This window comes from Malus domestica, chromosome 07 (genome assembly GCF_042453785.1).
Source record: "Malus domestica chromosome 07, GDT2T_hap1".
Classification (NCBI taxonomy): domain Eukaryota; kingdom Viridiplantae; phylum Streptophyta; class Magnoliopsida; order Rosales; family Rosaceae; genus Malus; species Malus domestica.
In genome coordinates, this window is record NC_091667.1 from 15311684 (window position 1) to 15329466 (window position 17783).

At 36.6% G+C, this 17783-nt stretch overlaps 2 protein-coding genes and 1 long non-coding RNA gene across 4 annotated transcripts in view; all 3 read left to right on the forward strand.

The window, feature by feature from the left end:
- Positions 1-17783, forward strand: part of LOC139197346 (uncharacterized) — an 86890-nt gene that overhangs the window by 451 nt on the left and 68656 nt on the right. The window lies entirely within an intron of this gene.
- LOC103439049 (protein cornichon homolog 4-like) lies at positions 534-3988 on the forward strand. The gene is made up of 5 exons (XM_008377599.4): positions 534-940; positions 1592-1773; positions 2959-3081; positions 3185-3253; positions 3600-3988. Exons 1-4 carry the CDS (start codon positions 869-871, stop codon positions 3216-3218), a joined length of 411 nt encoding a protein of 136 aa, XP_008375821.1. The 5' UTR covers positions 534-868; the 3' UTR covers positions 3219-3253; positions 3600-3988.
- Positions 8118-16387, forward strand: LOC103439050 (protein MICRORCHIDIA 6). 2 transcript variants are annotated; one of them, XM_008377600.4, is made up of 20 exons: positions 8118-8525; positions 8633-9016; positions 9107-9181; positions 9261-9295; positions 9594-9672; positions 9781-9870; positions 9949-10024; positions 10752-10830; positions 11154-11282; positions 12117-12215; positions 12312-12407; positions 12494-12640; positions 12788-12880; positions 13745-13796; positions 13889-14000; positions 14518-14708; positions 14781-14875; positions 15234-15313; positions 15442-15484; positions 16010-16387. In XM_008377600.4, exons 2-20 carry the CDS (start codon positions 8641-8643, stop codon positions 16112-16114), a joined length of 2052 nt encoding a protein of 683 aa, XP_008375822.3. In that variant the 5' UTR covers positions 8118-8525; positions 8633-8640; the 3' UTR covers positions 16115-16387. The 2 variants fall into 2 exon arrangements, with proteins under 2 accessions (XP_008375822.3, XP_008375823.3); XM_008377601.4 differs by having other exon boundaries at positions 8124-8525; positions 8640-9016.

Sequence of the window (17783 nt, forward strand, 5' to 3'; positions counted from 1 at the left end):
TAATATAGGAGCAGTGATTGTAATTTTATAAAATATATGGGGGTATACTTGTCATTTGAAAATTTCATTAAATGTGTATCTCTACTAATTAATGAAACCTTCTTTGTCAACCAAAAGAGGGTAAAAAGACAAATTAGTCTTCTATCACACACACAAAATGATGGGCAATAACGTAATTTCACATGTCCAAATTTTACTTTTTTTTTAGTGAAACCTCACATACATGTGATGTTAAAATACCTCCAATATTAAAAAAAAAAAAAAAAAAAAAAACCTCACACTCCTCCAAGTTCTCTCTCTCTCTCCCTCTCTCCTTCTCATTTTCTAAAAAAACATGTTTATACACAAAATGTGTAGGCAAATGCTAGTTAATTACTATTCTTTGAAAAAAAAATTTAGAAGCAAGTAGAATATGCTTCTACTTTTATATATTTTCTACTGTATTGATAACAGTTAAAAAAATATATTTTTAAAAGCACCATAATCTCTTATTTATTGTTTATTTATGTCCTTCCCTTAATCCCATTTGATTTATTTCGAATCGGCCACGAACCATTCAACCTTTTGACTAATTTGATTTAGATTGAAAGTAAGTTTTTATGGGAGATAATTCCTACGGCATTTATTATTTTATAGTTTTTATTTTAAGAAGCCAAAGTGTAGTACAACTAGAAATACTTACCTGCCGTAAAACAAGAACTGGATTTCTGCTTGCAGAAACAAAGCAGCAGAAAGATTTATTCCTTAAATTTTGTGTTTTTCTGTGATAAAATAAAATACAAACTGGGAGAAAAGGTCAAAGCGCAGATACAGGAAGACACAGACGAATACACAAAAAGTGGAGAGAGAGAGAGAGAGGTGATTGGGTATGGAGATGCTGTGGACATGGCTGCTGAGTTTCTTCTTCATTCTAGCGTTGTTATGCATTCTGGGTTATCAGGTAATTCTTCCTCGATTTTATCCCACTTTTTTTTAATTAATTAAATTATTTTATTTTATTTATTCAAAACTCATCGGATTCACAGACTAGGATCATCTGGGTATTTAGATTTCACCTTTATAATGAAATTAGTTTTTCTTAATTATTTTTTTTAATTTGAAATCAAGTATCTATTCGCATATGTTGTTTTGGATTTTCATGAAACTAGAAAGGGGGTTTATCTTTTTGTTTGTTCTTTTGAAAATTTCCACAATTTTTGATATCTTTCGATGTAAGTTGACTTAGAAAGCATGTTGCAGAACTTGCAGGAAGGAATTTTGCAAAACTTGTAAATAAAAAGAAATACTCAATGTGTCAAGGCTGTATTTTTTTCTTCTGTCAAACGATAGTTTTTTTAGATTGGACGTTAGATTAGCCACTGACGGACGGAGTTCTAACCCACTTCCTTATGCAAGGGCTCAACTCTTTTACACTCAATACAGTTTCTTGTCCGAAAGTGTTGATAACTCCTGTTACTACCTACTAGAGTTGTTCTACAAGTCATATTTAGCTATGACACATAAACGGTCTTGCACTGTGTGGTGAATCTGGTTACTTAGTCGCAGTTCTTGAGATTTTTAGATATATGACCCCTGCGAATGTTGAATACAGCTTGTGTGCTTGGTGGACCTTGAGTATGACTACATCAACCCATATGATTCATCATCTCGGATAAACAATGTCATTTTGCCAGAATTTATTATTCAAGGAGTTTTGTGCTTCATTCTTCTTATAGCGCGACATTGGTTCATGCTTTTCATGGCTCTGCCACACCTATATTATAATGTCAATTTGTAAGTTTCTTTCTCGCCCATTACTCAAATGTTGTTGTGTCTAGAATTGTATAACTGACGACCTCTGTGTAATCATAGGGTAGAGCTTAAGTTACATATAAATTTAATGTCAACTACATGGTTATGGTTTTTCTTTTTTGGTATGCCTTTCCATATATCCCGTTAATCTTGAAAGAAAAAAATTGCTTATGGTGGATTATGAATTCATCATTTTGACAAATACTTAACTGAAAAGTGGGAAACTTGAATATGATTATACTATAACTTTGTTCCAAGTGAAGCATGCTACATGGTATGTAAGGCAGCTAGGTAATCAACTGAACACTGTAAGAGAATAGTTGTTACAATAAATGATGGTAGCATTCTGGTGTGTCACTGTAACCCCCGTTTACATGTTTTTGGTGAAGAACGGGGAATACAGCCCAAACACAACCCCATTTACATGTTAATAACAAGTTGGGATAAGAATTTTATACTTGATTAAAATTTGGTTTTATTGATATTGACATACGGTCAATTTATGAACTGGCAATATTTTGGGTGAAATCTGGATTTTTAGAATTTCTAGTTCTAATAAGACTGACTGCTCAATATTTTTTGGTGAAATCTGGATCCTTACCATGAACTGTCAATTGGCTGAGAGGCGGTTTGAGAAATTTGTAATATGCTTTAACAAATTAAGTGACATTTCACCACCCCAGATAATGAAATTGTACTTTTTCATAACCTCCCTCCACCTGTTACCCATCCTTTCACTGTGCTCCCTCCCTCCCCCTCTCTATGTCTGCGTGTTGAACAGCACCTTCTGCCATTCATAACCTACCTATATGGATGCTAATTCTCAAACTAAATGCACAATGGTCTCTGGACGGCATCATGTCATAATATAATTTGGATTGCAAATTATAGAGTGCATTAGGAAATTATACTAATATCGGTGTATTTACTGTATTTTTTGATGTTTTGAATGAAGCATGTAAAACTAGACGTGGAACATTCATAATTTCCAAGTTGTAGAGAACACAATTTATTTGTTCTTTAAAGCTGGGCAATGATTGATCATGAAAAGAATCATACTATTACAATTTCATATGATTAGGAGAGTAATAATTTTATTCAGAAAACTTCTTTAGATACCACATTAGAGTTTATCAATATCTGATATGAACTGTGACTCTTTGTAAGGTACATGACGAGACGACACTTGGTAGATGTGACTGAGATCTATAACCAACTGAGCTGGGAGAAAAAGCAACGCTTTCTTAAGATTGGCTATCTTTTGGTCCTATTCATTCTTTCTTTATTCTGGTATTGTTTTTCACTCCCTTAGTAAATTGTTTGTGGCTCTTTTGAAGTACTCTGGTGGTGCTCGGGTGAAATTAAATTTTCCTTTCCTGTAAATATGGTTTAGGTTGCTTTGGAGCATTGGAGACGAATACGAATAACCAGGCATCATTGCTTCCACCAAGCTTTGTCCATTGTAAGCTATATTACTCTTTGATTTCTGTTGTGTTTTGCGGTTAAGAACCCCATAGAAGTGGCTATTGTGCTTTTATTGTCGGGCAAAAGCAGGTTACTTAACTCAGATTCTTTAGGGAATAAGAAGTGGCTATTGCATCATCGGCTTGCTGGTGTAATGTGTGTCTTTCGCCAAAATGTATCTATATTTCACTAGTTGGCATTATTTTGTATTTTGGTCGACCTTCGTAATCTCTTATCAGAACTGTAATCATTTGCATGTCCTGTTTTGAGCTTTGGTTTATGTGGTTGAGATACCAGGTATGGCGTTTTTCATGAATGAAACTAATTACTGTGGCTAATTTCAGGTTTTTATGATGGAGCCAGAGAGACGGACACTCGTGGATATAAAATCAGGACTTGTGCGTAATTCAGCCTGGTTTTGGCACCTGATTTGTTAAAGTTTTTGTGTATATGGTTTCACTCATCCCTTGTACCCATAAATTACAATGTGAAGCAGCATAAGTTACAATGCGGCACAGAAAATTTTTGCATCCTCCTTTACCCTTGACAAATTGATTTGGGAGCCATCCCCTTTTGGGAAATTTTCCTTTCTCTTTTAGTTATGATCTAATTTGAATGAGACAGTGATGGTGCTTGGGCAAAAGTTATTTGCCGGCATTTCATTCCGCCTCGACTATCTATTTTGTTTTGGCCTTTTTTTCACAATAAACTTCCCATCGAGGTTGCACTACAATGATGTGGTATCTATTTGGCTTTTGTTTGTTGTGTTTGTCATGTTTTTTAGGAATCTGTTGCTAATCTTTTTTATGGCTGTCAGTTTCTAAGCATCTTTAGCGGTTAGCATGTTGATTTGGTACGTCTTTGCCCTTTTCATTTTCTTTTGTTGTTTTTTCTGGATATTTTTGTGCAGAAGCCCTTTTTCTGTCAGTAGCCCAATTTATGGGTCATTGCGGGTCTTTTTACTAGTTCGGTTATTCAAAAAGCTCGAAACAAGTTCATTTTTCCGGCTCGTTCAATCTCCTACCATCATCTTTGCATGTTTATCATTTTTGAGCTCGTGCATGGCAGGATGTTTATTCATGGATTCTCTCATGGTTTAAATATTATTCAGCCTATTCCTCGCAAGGTACCTATTTTTCTTCCCGTGTTATGGTCTCCTCATTGGTATCCTTGGATTAAACTTAATATGAATGGTTTGTCTAAAAGAAATTCTTGTCCAGCTGCTTGTGGGGGAATTCTTAGGGATTGTCGTGGTCGGTTTCTTGGTGATTTCTATCAGCGTATTAGCCATGGCAATTATTTTTTGCTGATTTTATGCAATTATTATTAGTATAGAATTTGCTTATCAGAGGAGTTGTTGTTGTGTTTGGTTGGAAAGTGACTCTTCTATTGTTATTTTTGTTCTCCATTTGAATGATTTTGATCCTCCTTACTTCTTCGCATGCAATGGTTTACTTGTTTGGGCAACATTCGTGAGACCTTTTACGATTCTCACATTTTTCAAGAGGGGAATGTTGTCGCAGATAGCTTTTGCTAAAATGGCTCGTACACCTCGTAATTGGTTGGGTATGTAATTAGGTGCGTAGCCCACATGAAGGACCTGTACCCGAGATTCCCGGCGTTGCCGGCACCCTCTTCGTTAACCCCGACCTCAAAATGACGTTATATTGGTGTATTGTATTCTGTAAATTTTCTTGACGTCACGGAAGAACTCACAGTGGGTCAGGCCGTCTAAGGATGTTTATGGGTTGGTGTCGAAACGGGCCAGCCCGAGTCTTGATCTCTTTCGATGAAGTCATGCGGTTCTGAGTTTACTTGGTGGGTTTGTGATTGGCGTGGAAAAGGTTGAATGGGGTGTTTGAATTGTTAATCCGGCGAACAATTTCCGAAGCTACAGCGACTGAGGCAATGCCGGAGTCGAGACATTCACCAATTATAGGGACAAATCAATGTCGACAACTCGAAGATGGTGAGGAAGAGGGACTGCGGGACGAGGGACTTGGAGCCAGAGTCGAAGAGGATTTCGGCGACATCAAGAACCTTGGGAGGGCTGGGCGGAGCATCCCCTCCTTTTTTTTTTTTTAATTTTTTCTTGAATTATTTTATTGTCAATTTTAACGAAAAACCATATTTTTACACTAAAAAGTCAATTCTGATACTATTCACTTTACTTTTTTTTTTGTCCTTATCGTTAAAGCTCAAAGCTTTTAAACTATGTTTATTAGTTTTTCTTTATTTTAATCACATGCCACAAATTTGGATTCTAAATCAACAAAAGATGGGATCCGCGCCAACCATATCATCACTAAATGGCCAATTTAATGAATTGACTAGCTGCTGTTTTACGACTCATCCCTAATTTTTCTGTAATTTTGTCCTCACTAATGTATAATTACCAAAATGCCCTTAGAAGGGCATGTATTGATTTTTGTCGACCTTATTTGTTGTGACATGCATGATGTATTAACTAGTGCATTTGAATAGTACTCGTTGCTACGAACGTAACGAGAATTAGACTTAAACGAAGTTTTTATGGGACTTTAATTGCAAGGGCATTATCAGGAAAATTCATCGATTTCCGAATAAGTCGATTAGCTATTGGGGCAGTTAGTCCCACAAGGAATCTTCTTTTTCTCTCCCTTCTCTCTTTTCCCTGGTTCCTCTCCATAGTGTTCTCTTTCTTTTTTCTCCCGCTTCTTGACAAATTGAGAGAAAAATCGATGAACGATTCCACCATTTCACAGCGAACCTTGATCATCGACCACCACCACCTTCGCCACTCCACCAAGATTATCCGCAGTGATATGATTACTTTGAGATTACTCAGTAATGAAATGAGTATACATTTATACTTGTTATTACTATGAGATTACTTAGTAATAACATAATTATATATTTATACTCTTAGCTTGTCATTACTTCAAGATGACTCAGTAATGACATGATTACACATTTATATTCTCAGCTTGTCATTTCCTCGAGTTTGCTCAGTAATGACATGATTATATTATCTAGCTTCCACTAGTTACGACTAGTGGATGATATTGTATGCTATGCCATTGGTACATATCAACTCAGTATATATGTATCCATCAGCTCTCAGTGTATTTGTGTATATTAATTTTCAATTTTTATGAGATGCTTAGGTTTTCAGAAATTACATGTAGTATTACACATGCTTTCAAAACAAGGAGTTAGTCTGTTTAGAAAATAAATAGTCTTGGAAAACTTTATTTTTTCATCTACTCATATTTTTATGTTTTGCGCCCCCTCATTAATCAGTAGTAGTTGATGTGAGCATCTTCGATTCCAGGCTCTAACCTATCCTTATTATTAAGTAGGTTACCTACTCAGCTTTATCAGTAAAACTGGTATCAAACAGCTATGCTTTTGAACTTATGATTATGCATATAACAGAGGGTTAGAGGCCCATCAAGTGTGGCCTTTCGGGGACGTGATGAAATAAATGTGGTTACCTTCAAGTATTTTAGTTTGAGCTTATTCCAATTTTGGGAGACTTTTATTAGTTGATGCATACTGCGGCTCGGTTTGAGTGTTTAGGGTGCGTTTGTTGCACCAGACTGTCGCATACTGGACTAACTTCAGGGACTAAGCTGGACTGACTTAGACTAGACTAAGATGGACTAGCTTAGTGAAGCGTTTGGTGCAGTGTCCGACTAAAAAGCAAAATATAAACAAACTATAATATTATATTATTTAACACTTATCTATAATATTTTATTATTTTATCTAATAATATTAATTTAACCCTTTTCTTTCTTTTTTCCCACCCTACCTCTCTCTGGAACCTTCTCCCATCTCTTCCCTCTGACTCCATCCATTCTCTCTGACTCCATCCATTGTCTCCTTTCCTCCTTGTATTTCTTGCAAAACGCAGTCTTTCAAAACAAGGTCATGGTAGCTCTTTCAAGACAAGCGCATCCCTTTCACCCTATTCCTGCCATTAGGCATCTCCACCTTCCTCACCCTTTTTCTCCCAAAAATTTTCGAATCTCTCTCCTCCCTCTGATACATGCGTCGGCTTCTCCGTCTGCAATTCCAGAACGAGATAGCCATCTCAGAATTTTCTGGGAAAAAGGAAGAATGCTTGCTGATCAGCTTCTCCCATTGTTGTTATTGTTTTGCATTTTTTTTTTTGAATTTTGGTGGTTCGATTTTGAGATTTTGGCAGTGGGAGAAGCTGATTTGGGGGTGGGTAAACAGAGACGAAGCAGCGTACAGACGATGTAGTGTAAAAAGGAAGCAGATTTGGAGACGGGACTAACAATCCCATACATTTCGGGGGGACTTGACAAGACTATCTAGCGAAGGACTTAATCGGGACGAATCCGACTTAGTCTCATTAACGCTAGTCCTTCTTCACACCAAACACGGCTTAGCAATCCTAATTAAGCCAGTCCAATCCAACGAGGTTTAGTGAGGGCAAACAAACGCTCCCTTAGTGTATAATAAAATGGAATAATAAGTAAACGTATGCGAATGAAATATTTTAAGGAAAACTAATGAAAAGGGCTTGAAAACTTTGAGTTTTAATGATAAGGACAAAATAAAGGGTAAAGTGAATAGTACCAGGATTGACTTTTTAGTGTGAAAATGTGGTTTTTCGTTAAAGTGAACAATACGAAGAGTTTTCGTTAAAGTTCCCAATATTTTAAAGGGAACTTTAACGAAAAGCTCCTGGTACTGTTCATTTTAACGAAAAACCACATTTTTACACTAAAAAGTCAATCCTGGTACTATTCACTTTACCCTTTATTTTGTCCTTATCATTAAAACTCAAAGTTTTCAAGCATTTTTCATTAGTTTTCTTATTTTAAATGTGTGAGGTTGCAATTAAACGCAAAGCTGAGGAGCAAAACGTAATTTAACCTTAACAAAACCCTAGCCGCGGTTTGATCCCTCTACATCCTCCTCCTTCCATCTCTCTGCAAATCTTCATCTGCGATTGCTGGCAACTGGGTTTGACAAAAAATCTAATCTAACCATAACCAAAGCATATCATTCCTCCTCTTCAATCACCTCCCTTGACATCACCGATCACTCCTTCTCCTCTTTGATTTGAACAGCGTCATCGCCGTCAATAACAGCGAATTTGATGATCTATTCATCGCCATATCGTCGGAGCTAACCGATTTGGAACCGATTTGAACCGAAAAGTCGGTGAGCGACTCAGTCGGTATCGGATTCGGTTGTAGAATTGGGCATTACCGAAGCCCTCGATTCTGCAGTCGGTTCGTTGATTGTCAATGGTTTGTCTTTGATCTTTGATATCTTGCTTTCTTGTTGATGTTATGGTGCATTGTTTGGTACTTCTTCAAAGTTCTTACCGTGTGGATGCGTGTTTAATTTTTGTTAGCGTTTAGGATGCCTGTGATAGATGTTGTAGATTTATCTAGTGACGATGAAGTTGGGGAGAGAGAGGAGGTGGATGTGAAACCTGTTAAGTTGGAGCCAGGTCTCATTGGAATGCAATTGCAGCGGAATGACAAGCCTAAAGCTCGAATAGCGAAGCATAAAATATCGAAAAACCCGCATGGGATTCGAGAATCTGAAGAAAAAAGGAGCTCAAATGCTTTAAGTCCCGGTCATAGTAGCTCTAGTATATTAGACCAGGGGCAGTCTCCGGTGGATGATACCGGCGTCTCTTCTACATCAACTTTCAGTCCGGCACCGCTTTGCCGGCAGTTTTGGAAAGCTGGGAGCTATAATGACGCTGTTGGTTCTAAAGTCGCATTTCAAAGTACTCTACTATCTACTGTTATATTTTTGTTGTTTTTGAACTTGATTACGTCCGGAATTTCACTAATAATGTTTACATAACATTCCTTAGATGGCAAAAACTATCTACATGTCCATCCTATGTTCCTTCATTCAAATGCCACTTCGCATAAATGGGCGTTTGGCGGTATGTTCAATCTCATTTCATCTCTTCTTTCTGTATGTGATTAGTGAATTCAATCTTACTACTTTCTCCCTGTTTTCAGCCATTGCAGAACTACTTGACAATGCAGTTGATGAGGTAAGTTATGAATCTTTATATTTTACTGTTTCTATCTCCCCGCACTAGTCGAGAATAATAGCTTCTTTGAGGAGTTCCATGATAATTATGTTAGGTGGAGTTCAATATTTCAGTAGGATCTTTCGTAGTTTTCTGAAGTTTGTGAGCAGGCGATGGGTTCCTGTTCATGATATTTGCTCACCTTTTGTTTTGTTTATTTTTTTATGGATTTTCCCTTGGATGTTATTGTGTTTTTGCCTAGTTTGACCTATCTTATCATGCTTTTCATTCCATTCTCTTTCATTGTTATTTTGGATAGATACAAAATGGGGCCACTTTTGTCATTGTAGATAAAATCTTGAATCCAAGGGATGGAAGTCCGGCATTGTTAATTCAAGGTATTGTATATATGCACAGGAGTTTTTATTTTTATCTTTGTCAAAATCTTCAATATTCAAGTGTATTTAGCTGACTTTTGGTTCCAAAATTTGATACTTTATATCTAGATGATGGTAGTGGGATGGACCCTGAAGCCATGCGGCGTTGTATGAGTTTTGGGTTTTCAGATAAGAAGTCAAAATCAGCCATTGGACAATGTATAAGTTTTACCATTCACTCTAAATTCTGTTTTACTATCTCCTTTGGCATTTATTGGTTGACTTGTAGCTTTCCAGATGGAAATGGTTTCAAGACTAGTACCATGAGACTTGGCGCGGATGTTATTGTTTTCAGTCGCCACCAGGATACAAGGTTTCATCCCAATAGTTATATTATTTGTGTTTTCATAAGTGGCCCAGAAACATGTAATTGGTGATCTGAAAGTGTTTGGACATGTGTACTTTCCATTGCATATTAAAGAGAAAAGGAATATTTCTGGAATTCTGCACTAGTACTGATTCTCTTTTTCTATTTCCTGCCCGGGGGGCGGGGGAGGGTGTGGTGGGGCGATAGAGGACAATGTTAGGAGGATCAGTAAAATGACTGTTGAAACATTCAAAGATCATTTTTTTTTTGTGATAGATGAACTCTTTTAGTCCATGAGTTCATTTGAGTGTAAAGAAATTGGGAAATGTTTTAGTTCATACAATTTTTTGATTCGTATGGATGTCTTTATGTTTGTTTCCTGGTTATTCTGCTGTGCTGTTTGTTAATTTAATCTTTGTTTTTACGCTTTGCTGCTGGACTTGTTTGAGTAGTTTTTGTTAAAATGAACCACCACCGCCACTGTATGTATTAATTACATTTCTAAATGTAACTGATGAGCTCTGAATGTGGTATAGGAAATCCTTATGACAATCCTTTTCCTGGTTATTCTGCTGTGCTGTTTGTTAATTTAATGTTTGTTTTTACACTTTGTTGCTGGACTTGTTTGAGTAGTTTTTGTTAAAGTGAACCACCAATGTATATGTTAATCCAGCTTTAAAGTTTATACTTTTGTGTTAAGTTGATGTGGTTGTTTCCCTATTTCGTTGGACAGGACATTGACTCAAAGCATTGGTCTCCTCTCTTATACATTCTTGGCACGAACAGGCCATGACAGAATAGTAGTACCGATGGTGAGTTTTGTTGCTCGAGCATCTGATTGTGTTAGAGTGCTTATCCTCCTGTTATATAATCCGTGTGATAGAAATAAAACAGAATGCAAAATGTTGTTTATTGTTGTATAGGTCTTCGGTTTATGTATGATGTCTGTTGCAATGCCCTTTTAATGTACTTGCAACATGAACTGAATACGATGGAGCTTATGCACTAGATCTCAATTGTTTTGTTGTTTTTGGTTCCATGGGCTGTTGAAACGCTGCTTGTCATTTATGCCAATCCCTCAATTAATTTACTCCTAGATATAGTATCCTTGAGTAACAGCTCATGTCCATTGCAGGTGGATTATGAATTCAACACATTAACTAATAAATTAGAAGTTATGCATGGGAAGGAACATTTTATGTCTAATCTTTCCATGCTGCTACAATGGTCCCCATATTCAACTGAGGCTGATCTTCTAAAGCAGGTGATTCATAAAATATGTTTTTTTTTTTTTTATTTATTTATTTTTTATCTGTATGTGATGTATTATGTGTATAAGATTCATGAGATCCTGCAAGTGTGGGCAACCGGCCACTCAGATTTGTACTCACAAGATTGCACTTAAGGAGTTTTTTTTTTCCTTATCTTTCTGTATATTTGTAATATGATTAGATATTATTACTCTTGATGGTGTATGGTTTAGAGGTCATCTGATTTTGAAAGTTAATCTAAGCCTTAACAAAGAAGCCATTCCTTTCTTTCTATATTTATTGTGTATTTGTCAAAACAAAACAAACAAAATAGGGGCTAGGGATAGAACAGAAGGGTTAAAAAAACTTAAAGCAAGAAGAACTCACCTGCTTAGCGCCAGACCATGAAAAAGAAAGAACTTGATGCATGAACAAGGGATTAATAGATTTGATTGTTATTTAACCTGTTTTTCAAAATATATATAATATATTATGTGTTATTGCAATTTCATTTCCTTATTCATATCCTAGTCTTTGGAGACTTTCTGCATTGTGTCATATTGTATAATCCCCCATCAAGACCAGATATTGTATATCCCACTAACTTGTATTGTGCAGCTTAGGTCTGAATATGGTATGCATACGCGTTAATTTAAGGTTACTTTTATTTGAAATCTACTGGAAATATGGACAATTTCACCTACTCTAAGTGAACAGGTGGTATCACTACTAAATTCCATTGGTGTTTCATGCTATTTGGATGGCTTTCATAGTTCTTTATGTCAAGCTTTGCTGATGCATATGTTCATCTGAGTTTGATCTATTTTCATTTGCTCTTGAGATGACAGTTTAATGACATTGGAGCTCATGGTACAAAAGTTATTGTCTATAATTTGTGGTTCAGTGATGATGGGAATCTGGAGCTAGACTTTGATACAGATCCTGAGGTTGACAATTCTTTCATATCATGTGCTTTTCTAGTTTCTTCTGAAATGTAATTTGTACTCATCTGTTGAGGTGGCTTTCTGTGACTTGTGTTGCAGGACATTCGCATTAGTGGGGATACCAAAAAAGTTGACACTAAATTTAAGACAGTAAATGAAGAGCACATTGCAAACCGTTTCCGTTTTTCTCTCCGTGTAATACTTTGTAGCATATGCATAATTGATTTATATATACAAAAATGTGTTTTAGCAGAATTTGATAGTTTCCTTATGCTTCACAGGTATACTTGTCCATCTTGTACTTGCGGATACCACAAACCTTTCAAATAGTACTTCGAGGGCGAGTTGTTGAGCATCATAACATTGCAAATGATCTAAAGTTTCCAGAATTTATCTTGTATAAACCTCAAAGTGGAGGTTCTGTGGAGGTTATACCGAATTTTTAAACATTTCTAATTGTGGTTTTACTGCTAAATGAATATTTTCCATCAGGAAAAATTGAGTTGTTATTTACCTTTTGAATTATTCCCATCTGTTTGCTCTTTCCTTAACTTTGTAGTGGATTCCCCATGCAGGGTCAAGTTATTACGACAATTGGATTTCTTAAAGAAGCTCCACATGTCAGTTTCCATGGTTTCAATGTGTATCACAAAAATCGTCTAATACTGGTTTGTTTTCCTTGCTGATTTGACATTCTGCTGATGCTGCTTGCTATCAATTAATTTTGAGGAGAATATTTATTTTGTTCTACACTATATTTTATTTTTGGACCAGTACAAGAATGTTCATACTGGCACACATGCAGAGAAATGCATGCATACACTGTAGGATTATATGTATCACAAAACCATCTAATACAGCTAACTTCAGAAATTGTACTTTCTGCTGGCGGTGTTGGCTATCAACGTAATTTTGAGGAACCATTTTCAATTTATGTTCCCACTATCTTTACTCCCGCACTCACATACACATATGCCTCCCTCACTCTCTCCTTGAATGTTTCTAGTTGGTCATTTATATTGTCACTACATGTATAATATAACTACTGCTGGTGGGAGAACACAAATTTTCTGTCTCAAAGATTGTAAGATCAAGACAGCCTTAGGAATGTATGTCTTGCCCTGGGGAACTGGTTTATGTTTTTGTATACAACAACAACAACAATGCCATATCCCACTAAGTGGGGTTGGCTATATGAATCCTAGAACACTACTGCATTCGGTTTTTGCACCTCTTCCGTTAGCTCCAAGTACTCCATGTCTTTTCTTAGAGTCTCTTTCCAAGTCTTTCTAGGTCTTCCTCTACTCCTTTTGCCCTGAACCTCTGTCTCATAGTTGCATCTTCTAACCGGAGCATGTATAGGTCTTCGGTTTATGTTTTGGTATAATGTTTGCTTAATGGAAAGGGGTGTGCTTCTGAAAAAAAGATGTGAAAACTTTTTGAAATGCGTACATAGTCTATTCCACATATGTAAAGCCTAAAAGCTTCTATTCAATGATTTTGTTTTTCAACTGTCTTCTCTTCTTTTGCAGCCTTATTGGCAGGTTGTGAGCTATTCAGACAGTAGGGGTCGGGGGGTGGTTGGTAACAACCTGCTAAATCACTCTTTTTATTGGGCTCTTTTTCTTTTTGTGCGTCGGTCATTATAGGCTAATATTTCATTGGCTACTCTTTAGGTGTTCTGGAAGCAAATTTTGTTGAGCCGAGTCACAACAAGCAAGATTTTGAGAAAACTAATCTTTTTCAGAAACTTGAAGTCCGCTTAAAGGAGATGACGTGGGAATACTGGTAATCTATTTTCCAATAGTAATCGTCTTTATTTTTTATGTTTGGTTTGGGTCTTTGAAATTCGATGATAGAAAAAAGCTTCATTTTACTCATGTCTCTTCCATTTTGTGTAAAATGGGTAACTTTGCACAACCGAATAAATTTGATTGTTTTCCTTTACTTTTATGTATCATTGTGATGAACTTGATACAAAACTTGCAATTGATTTATTTGAGCCATGAAGCTGTTTGGCTGTTTGTAATATTAATATAGAATGATCAGCTGGCTTGTATTAGAACTCACATGGGGACCCATATATGTAGCCCTCATCCATGTCAATTTTACATGTAACTGGTACTGGTATGGCCACTGGATGCTTCAACTACATGTAAAATCCAACAACGCACCGACATGGGACTTAACCTGCATCATTCATACATGAGCCTATACTGCATTACTGTTTCTTTGCAAATGTCTTTTGAAAAAAAAAAAAATGGTGGCTGCTATTTACCTGATGCATTGTATCGAACTTTGGCAGGGATTATCATTGTGGGTTAATTGGGTATCAGGTAAAGAAGAAACTTGCGTCACAGGTTTCATCTGGTCCTAAGATTACCCAACAGGTTTCATCTAATGGTGCGCCACCTAGTGGTGTTCAACATGTCAGATTGGGTCAAAGTTTCCCTGCTGTTGGTAGTAAAAAGGAGTCACTTGGAAGATCTGAACAAGGTAGCTGCTTGAGTTGAGATCAGTTTTTTCTTGATTAATCTTACTGACTGGTGATGGTGCCTTTTGTTGTAGTGGGAGGGATGAAGAGGAAGGAACATGGTGATATTCTATCGGTCAAAAATGTTAAAGTGGCCAAGGTGGTTAACGAGAAGAGTCAGAATGTACAGGTCAGTGGCAACTTGTTTAAATTGTCACTCTTCCATCCTTGTGGAAAAAAGTGTGTCAGTGTATATTGGATATGCCAGCTTATTTATTTTGAGTTTCGATTGGCTATGGGAGAACTAGAAATAAATGTAAAACTCATTGTTATTTCTGTGTTAAGTTGGTTTTGTGTGTTTTACTAAGAATTATGTACGTTAGCCAGTGTAATCATGATGACATCGGGTCACTCCAGTCTATTAAGATATGTGTGTGCCCTGTTTTTTAGATTATGGACTCATTTTTGCTCTCAAGATATTCAAATGAAAATATTAAGTCTCTGATTTTTTATTTTTTTTATTTTTTTATGCATTGTATTTTCTGTAGCTGGTGAGTCCTACTGGAGACCAGCGGAAAGATCAAGAAGCTGTAAATTTGATGCACGAGAACAAAAAGCTTCGAGCTGAGTAAGTACATGATTACCTGCTTCATTATGCTGATTCCATCACTTGAACAATCATTTTTTTTGGCAAATTAAGAGAGTTTACTTCCTGAATATTTTAAAGGTTCTTAGCTGTTTGTTTCACCTTGTCAGCTGCTTGGAATATGAGAAGAGGAATGAAGAACTTAATCTCAAGGTACGAAAATTACACTGAATAATTACTTTAATCGAGTATTTAGTTTTTGTACTTGCGTCCTTAATTTTCTTTTTGTTGTTCTCAACTGTCTGAAAAAATGCAAAGCTTGAGAATTAGGATTCTTGATGCACTTCTCAATCCAAATGTTTTCAATGGTCACCTACACATGTATACTTGAAGGCTCAAAGCTATTCTAGGGATCAGTTACTTTGGCATTCGGCCTGTTCTTTTAGTCTTGGAAAAGAGAAATAGGCTTTGGTTTGATATCTGCATTTGCAAATCTGCTTTAGATATGTATCGGGAGAATTGCATACTCCAGACTTTCAGGATGGTTTTACGTTTTTACTTAGTCTACGAAAGCACACGTATCTGTGCTTCCCTACGGCCTCTTGCCTGATCTTCTCCACCATTGTATGAAATTAATACCAAGAAAATCTTAAGAGTTTACCTTGCTTAGTTGTGAAACTGAAAGGTTGTACATTATGCCCGCCATCATCTGAACCTTAACTATTGTTAATTGTGCAGGCGACACAGCTTAGAAATGCAATAAAAGAGCTCGATGACGAATACTCTCGGATGATGGCTGAATTAGAAGCTTTGGAGGCTGTCAAGGAAGAAAAGGGAATATAAATGTAAATAGTGTGTTGTATCAGCAATTCTTTCATTTGTTAAACCTTGCTGTACCATGTATGCATAGGTCGGTGTAGCCTTCAGTTTTCAACCCTTAGGATGATTCGTTGCAGCTGAAACCTAGGGTCTGTAATTTTTTCGTTTTGTTTTCTAATTGTACCGCCGCTCCCTTTGCGCTTTCCAATGGAAGTTTGTATCGAGTTTTACTGATGAATTGGAGCCTAGAGCCTGCTAATTTCACATCTAGAAAGCAAGTAGCTTTTCTGTCAACAATATTTTCTGTCTTGCTGCACTGCCAGATGTTTTTGCCGTTTCGACTTGGTTTTCGAGTTTAGTGGATCATATGTATTAACTTATGGATAGTTTAGCTGCGCGCAGCCCCTTTCTATCACTGTTAATGTGGTTGTTTAATAAGACTCCATGCATACATATTTATCGCGTAAAGGTCTGGAGAGACCGTGCTCGAAATTTGTATTAACGCACAAAAAACAGGTGAATTTGCCGTAGAACTTTCGAATCCATTTCGTACGCATTTTTCTATGGCTGATGCCGATCATGTGTACAGATTTCCTGGATTTGTGTCAAAATTAGGGCCAAGTTGTTGGATTTAATTATGCAAGTAGAGTGAAATATAATCATCCGAAACGGAGAAATTACTGAATCCTTTGTTCCAGCCCTGGAATTAGACAAGGAGACCCCTATGTGTATATATATTTTTTATGTATGGAGAAACGGGCGCCACCGTCGCTACAGTTGTGGATGCATTTCAAATCGCTGTGACATCCACTGTTGATGTATCCCCATCGGCGAGATATATAGTATAGATATACCCCAATCGTCGGAACTCATCTTTTGTCACATAAACTTTATCATCATTGTCCGTCTTGATGCTCTTAAGCGTGACGATAATGATGAAACCTTTGGACTCTAATTTCTGAGCGCCCATGGGAAAGCCCGATCCATTGGAATTAGACCCGGCAGTTTCTTACATGACACAAAAATAACAGGTTTTAGGTTAACACGATAACTAATCGGGTCATTATCAGGTGACCTGTTTCGACCCGTTAAGAAAAATAAGTTATAATTTTAAAGTTTAATTACTAAAAAATTTATTATAAAATACAATAGCCATATTGTATACATTGGTATATTCTATATTAAATATGTATTTTTGTATTATTATTCTATATAAGTTAAAAAAATTACGTTTTATTCATTTATTTATTTTTATTATGAGAGTTTCTTATTATCATTAATAGGATAAATTTTATGTCACAGCCCGTCCTGAGATTTTATCTATCGATCGTGAAATGACGAAAGTACCCTTGACTGTTGCTATGGTATTTGTGTGTGACATGTGATGGAATAAAGCATATTTCCTAAGTTTTGGGAAAAATTTGAATTAGATTGATGGATATATGTATTTTTGTGTGGTTAGGGATTTAAGGGACTTTGAATTTTGGTTTGATTGGTTGGACCACACACGGGATACACGTACACACACCTACCCATGCTCTCTCTCTCTCCTCCTTCTCTGTCACTCTCACTCTCTCCCTCTCGAAACTGTACGGACCGACCCAAAAACCCTTGAAACTTCATGGATGGAAATTAGCACCATTGTGTTCGTGAGTGCCCTACGAACTTAAAGGTACCATTTTCAGGTAAGAAA